A 6,081-nucleotide genomic window follows, 5' to 3' on the forward strand; every position below is an offset into this window, starting at 1 on the left:
GGAAAGAGTTTGCATCTATCACGATGCCTTCTCAAACCACTTGTTCCATGCCCGTGGGAACTCCATGCATAGTCATTCTTACAATAATTGCATTTAGCTTTCTCCTCACCATTGGAATTTCGAATCTTAGTAAAATGGGGCCATACATCAGACCATTGCCTACCCTCCTTCTCGTTCTCCATCTCGTTCTCCATCTCGTCCTCTTCAAATTCACCTTCCGAATCAAGCTGCTCCTCTTGTATCTTCTTCTTCTTTTTACCATTGCTTTGTGTCGGCCTGGAACTCTTTCTCCCCCCACGGATGGTAAAATGAATAGATTTGGTTTTGGTTTTCCTTTTACTGGCCTTAGAAGATGATCCAATGCCATCGTCTAGAGTAGACTGTATCATTGGTTTTTTTTATTTTAAGGCTTGCCCGGTTCTGCAGGTGGATTGTTTGCGTAGAGTAGTAGCTTGGATTGGTGGAGGAGTGATTTCAACATCACTATCATCTTCATCATCAGCAACCTCAGTAAGCCTTCTTTTTCTTCTGTGTTTCTTTTTTCTTCCATCAGATGAACCAAAAACATCACCAGCCTCGTCAGCTGCCAAAAGAACTCCAATGAGTCGCTGACTCTCTAAATCCATTGTATTCAAAGGCGTAAAATTTGGATCGAAACTTGAATCATCATCTGTCATCTCTTTCTCTCTTCTTCGTTAGGTTTAGTTTCTGGTCGTTTCTTTTTGCCTTAAGCCTTAGGTCGTGAAAGCCGTAAGTTTAGCCTAAACTGTTTAGGTAATATTGTTTTAGGGTTTTGTTTGTATTTTTATGTAATTTTGAAAATTATACTTATTATTTACTTATTTCCCATTGGTCAGAGACTTAAGCATTATAAGAAATTTTTATTATCTAAATTATGAGTTATTCTTGGGTTCACTCCCTAGGGTGAACCTGTAGGTTCACCAACCAATAGGATTAAGTTATTTCAAATTTGATATCTTTTATAAAAGGAAACAAAATATTGTAAAGTTATATTATGTTTTTAAAATAAAAAGATAAAAATAAAAAAAAATTGTAGTAATTACAAAAAATATTTTTAACGTCGTCAGGAAAAAACTAAACCCTAAATCCTAATCCCTAAACCCTAAATTCGAAACCCTAAACCCTTGGATAAACCCTAAACCCTTGGATAAATCATAAACACTAAATCAAAAACACTAAAACATTCAAGGGTTTAGGATTTTTGTGTTTAGTGTTTTTGATTTAGAGTTTATGATTTATCCAAGGGTTTAGGATTTACCCAAGGGTTTAGGATTTACCCAAGGGTTTAGGATTTACCCAAGGGTTTAGGGTTTCGGATTTAGGGTTTAGGGATTAGGATTTAGGGTTTAGGGATTAGGATTTAGGGTTTAGTGTTTTGCTGACGGTTAACAATATTTAAAAAAAAAATCTTTTTTTTTGTAACTATTATTTTTTTACCTTTTTATTTTAAAAACATAATATAACTTGACAATATTTTGTTTCCTTTTTTAGAAAATATCGAATTTGAAATAATGAAATCCTATTGGTCGGTGAACCTAGAGGTTCACCTTAGGGGGTGAACCCAAGAATTACTCCTAAATTATTAGACTAAAAGATCAAGTCTCATACCGTAAGTTTACGCAAATATGAGTCATACGTCTGTATGGAAAAAAATATGAGCGTTAAACGTTAGTCCCGTCCAAGCCACGGCAGTGACACCCGTTCTTCTCCTTGTGTTTGTTGTTCATAAAGATATGAAGGTCGCTGTTGAATTAGGAGATGAGATTGACGCTAAGAAAGCTTGTGAAAGACAGCTTAGACAAAAGTACAAGTCCCTTGGTGCACTGAAGATTGTCACTGACCGAGGACTACAGGTAACTGAATGCACATGTGCTTGTACTGGTTATGAATCTCACTCATTGTATCATTAAAAACTGTGCAGGTGGGGAATCTTGCGGTCATTGATATATCTGCTACAACTATAATCCCACCAACTTTGATCAATCTCATAACCCTCTCATGGATGTTTGTGATACTGCATCTTTTCTTCTTCTTATTATGCTATATATATATATATAGGGATGGTGCAGAAGCAGAACCTATGCGTCAGGTTGTGGTTACTATTATATTATTCTTATCAGCCAAACTTTAAATTTTATTCATTTAACGTTTTATTTTAATTTTGGTACTCAGGATACAACTTGGGGTAAGAAAAGACACGCAGCCAAGTCAAGCTCTAGGCCATGGAAGAGGGTAAGTAAGCTAAATCTTTACATTTGTTTGTTGTTTTAAGTTAATTCTCAGACGAGAGTTATTGTAAGGAAATGAAACAGAGAATATGAGATAAGCACCTTATTCTGTTTGTTTTCTCTGTTTTTGACTTAATTCTTCACAGGAGAGGCAAGCTCATGATCTGGAGGAACATAAACAGAAGAAGAGGAGGGTGGAAAATTTGAGAATTGATCCCAATGTTCAATCCGGCGAAGGAGGGAGTCAAACGGAACAGAGATTGGAGGTAAAGAAACAAGATCATGTTCTTATTTTGGTTTACTGATCCTGAGTCCTTGAATAAGTTGGTTTCTTTTCCTTCAAACTAGATTCCAGAGAACCGCAACGTTAACGCTCAAGAACAGGCAGATATGGAGAGGCAGAACAGAGAGGCTCAAGAGAAAGCGCAGGAGGAACGTAGACTACGGATAGATAATGAGAGGAGGCAGGCTCGTTTGCGTCTTGAGAGGGTATTGAATATTCACATGATATTTTTTTGTCCTTCTCTTTCAGATGAAACCGAGAGTTCTAACCAGCAACGTTGATCAGCTCAGAGAGGCATTACCAGATATTGGGATTGAGAGAAAAGAGGGCGATGGGTTTTAGGAGAAAACAGAGTTACTAGACACACCCAAGAGAACTAATCAGATTGTTTGGGACGCAAGAAAACGATATGTTTTGGGATGATTTAGGTCAATCTTTTCGTAGTTTTAGTCGTGTAACTGTTTAGTGTTGTTGTGTTAGATGGCTTGATCGTTCACTTTTATAAGATTACATTTGAGCAACATAATTTATGTATTGATCGTTCACTACAGCGTTCAGCACAAACCAACGAAATACAACAGAAAGAATACAAAACAAATTGCTTAGACATACCATATCAGGACTTTTGAGTTGATCAAGTTGTTTATGACCTAACCGAAGCAAATACTCGATGTACTGAAAGGAGTGGTGAAAGAACGTACGATGATCAATGATAGAGACCAGTCTTTGCGGATCCCCGCACGTCCCGCGGGATACACTGAACCCATCCCGCTTCTGGTCCGATCCCGCACAAGCTCATCCCGCGAGGCCCGCTAAAAATTCGGGCCTGGATCTTAGTAACCAATCCCGCCCCGCAACAGGTCCAAACGGGCTGGACCCGCGGGCAGGTTCAAATTTTGCCATCTCTATTAGAACCTAAATATCAGTGTTTTAAAAACCGGATCAGAAGATGAAAAACGGATAATTTTTGGGTCACGGTTCAATATGGTTTGACCGGATCAAACCTAGTTCAGTAATATAGTTTAATATATTTTTAGTGTATAAATTTAAAAGTAATGTTAGTAAATATGATACATAACTAAAATATAAATGAATTTAAAACATAAAATATTCTTAATATAAATTAGTTTTATGTTTATATGGATGTTCTATAGATTTTTGATAGTTTTAATGGTTTTTATCAGTTTAATAATTCTGAGATCCAATCCAGCTACTTGAAAAACCGATTAGTAGACCCAATCTTAACCGATTTATGGTCGAACCCGGTTCAACCATCGGGTGGGTCCGGTTTTAATAACACGGCTAAATACATTCATCTTAGTTCATCAGAGGGTAGAGATCAAACAAAACAAAATCAATTTGAACAGGAAGTCAGATCACCGGTCAGGCAAAAATCAAGAGACGATCACCAAGTTATCTAAAACCACCAAAGCCTAATCATCGCGAAGATAAGGGGAAATTTAGCTTGAGAAAATCAAAATCAAAATCAGCAAATCTAACTAAGCGGAAACGGTTTGCAATATAACGAGTGCAGAAAAAAAACTAACCTAGATCGAGGAACGATGCAGCCGCCGGAGAAAGCAACAAAAGCGATCTAGTCACCAACAATATATCAGAGATCAGTAGAGATTTTGTGAAGGTTTTATGAGGAGTGTATGTGTTTGGCTCCTCTCGTTTTTCGGCTGAGAGAGAAGCCTTCTGTGGTTTATGGCCCAATCATTTGGAGGGAATTTGTTCTCTTTTTCACCTTTGAAATTCTTTTTTTTATTGGTAATTCTCTTCCTTAACAAAACATAGCCAAAAATAAAAGGACTACTCTCACAAAACTATAAGTAAGGATATAAAAAAATTCGTATTATTAATGCTGGCTGCTTTCTGTAAATATAATTATTATCTTTGTTGCTAAGTCAAAGTAGTAATTATCCTGGAAAAAACATTATTTCACAGAAGTTACTCATCTAAAATAATCAAAATAATAACATATAAATTAAATTAAAAAATCATATTAAGGAGAAATGTTATGAGTTGTGAAACAGCCATAATCAATTATTACTTGGTTTTGATCTAAAAGTATTATAGATAGAAAAACGTAAAACTAAGTGACAATCTATTGTGCAAAACATTCAAGGTTCGACATGACAACATCCCTAAATCTCAAATTTACAAATGTCGCAAAAGCTTAATTAATATTTTGACGTTAAATAAATTAGTAGAATAAGTTGATTGGCTGCATAACAGCATATATATATATATATATATATTATTAAATTGTGGATATTTTAATTTTACAAGAAAGCCAAAAATATCTAACACAAATATGTTTAGTATATGTATTTTGAGAATTTAATGGTGGAAATCCACCATCGAAGTTGTTCTAGCCACCATTGAGGTTGCTCTGATATTTGTATGGCGTTTCCAAAGAAATAGAGAAATTGCTTCAGAGACCAATTGCTGCGGAGACTGTATCACACTCAATAATAAAGGATAAAAGGTTAGAGCACCTCCATCAATAGGATGGAGGCAGATATCTAACGTTATAATATTAGAAAATAAGAAAAGTGAGAGGTGAGATGGTCATACCGTATATGGGTAGAGAATTGATTAAGACATTTTTACATATTTACTTTGGCACTTTTTCATTTGTGTAGTTTAGCAAAAAAAGTGGCACTTTTTTATTTGTGTAGTTTAGTCTGAAATTTTTTTTTAGTTATTTACAAAAAGTGCATCAAATAATAATATAAAAAAAACAATGAGAACCTATTATGGATTTCTTCACTAGTGGGCATGGAGTTCTTAATTCATGATTTGATATTTTTTTGTTTTTTCTTTTTATATTTTTCGGTTAAGAAACAGCTATTATATATTTATATCTCTTATTTAAAAGATAGTTCTTATTTTTTTTAGTTAAAATCTAAGAAAATTTAAGAATCGTCTCTTATCTGAAGGTAAGAATTTCAGTTAAGAGAATGTGCACTACAAGAAAACATCGGGATACTGAGGGAAAAAATCGTCGGTATGTCGTCGGAATAACGCTATTCCGACGACATACCGACGAAAAAAGTCCTCGGAAATATCTTCTCGGAAATTCATACTTCCTCGGAATTCCGTCGGAAATTTCCGACGGAATTCCGAGGAAACAAAATTCCGAGGAAACTCCGAGAAACATATGTTCGTCGGATGGTTCCTCGGAATATACCGATGGAATTCCGATGGTCAAATCCTCGGAAGTTTCGACAAAACATTCCTCGGAATGTTTATCGGAAAATTCCGAGGAACATATGTTCCTCGGAAAATTCCGAGGAACATATTTCCCTCGGAATTTTCCGAGGGAATGGAGTTCCTCGGAAAATTCCGAGGGACAAAACTCCCTCGGAATTTTCCGAGGACTCCATTCCCTCGGAAAATTCCGAGGGAAATATGTTCCTCGGAATTTTCCGAGGGAAGAAAGTTCCTCGGAATTTTCCGAGGAACTCCATTCCCTCGGAATTTCGAAAAAATTTATTTTTTTAAAAAAAATTTAAATTTTTTAAATTTAAATTTGAAAATTTA

At 35.5% G+C, this 6,081-nt stretch overlaps 1 protein-coding gene and 1 long non-coding RNA gene across 2 annotated transcripts; one reads left to right on the top strand and one right to left on the bottom strand.

Moving 5' to 3' along the window:
* Positions 1-303: 303 nt before the first annotated feature.
* Positions 304-2,590, top strand: LOC103853449. Its single transcript, XM_033284163.1, has 3 exons — positions 304-553; positions 1,714-1,874; positions 1,943-2,590. The coding sequence occupies exons 1-3, from the start codon at positions 361-363 to the stop codon at positions 2,150-2,152; spliced, it is 564 nt and encodes a 187-aa protein (XP_033140054.1). The 5' UTR covers positions 304-360; the 3' UTR covers positions 2,153-2,590.
* Positions 2,591-3,044: 454 nt separating this feature from the next.
* On the bottom strand, positions 3,045-5,694 carry LOC117131754. The gene is made up of 2 exons (XR_004455088.1): positions 4,080-5,694; positions 3,045-3,447 (listed from the first exon to the last, which is right to left on the bottom strand). It is a non-coding gene; the product is annotated as an uncharacterized LOC117131754 (long non-coding RNA).
* Positions 5,695-6,081: the final 387 nt, after the last annotated feature.

The sequence above is a fragment of the Brassica rapa genome, chromosome A02 (assembly GCF_000309985.2).
Source record: "Brassica rapa cultivar Chiifu-401-42 chromosome A02, CAAS_Brap_v3.01, whole genome shotgun sequence".
Classification (NCBI taxonomy): domain Eukaryota; kingdom Viridiplantae; phylum Streptophyta; class Magnoliopsida; order Brassicales; family Brassicaceae; genus Brassica; species Brassica rapa.

Excerpts from the sequence above, each read along its gene's own strand:
- LOC103853449 (XM_033284163.1), top strand. The coding sequence starts at position 361 with ATGCCATCGTCTAGAGTAGACTGTATCATTGGTTTTTTTTATTTTAAG. Across the intron at positions 554-1,713 it reads TTTCTTTTTTCTTCCATCAG|TGACACCCGTTCTTCTCCTT; the intron begins ATGAACCAAAAA and ends AAGCCACGGCAG. Across the intron at positions 1,875-1,942 it reads TCACTGACCGAGGACTACAG|GTGGGGAATCTTGCGGTCAT; the intron begins GTAACTGAATGC and ends AAAACTGTGCAG.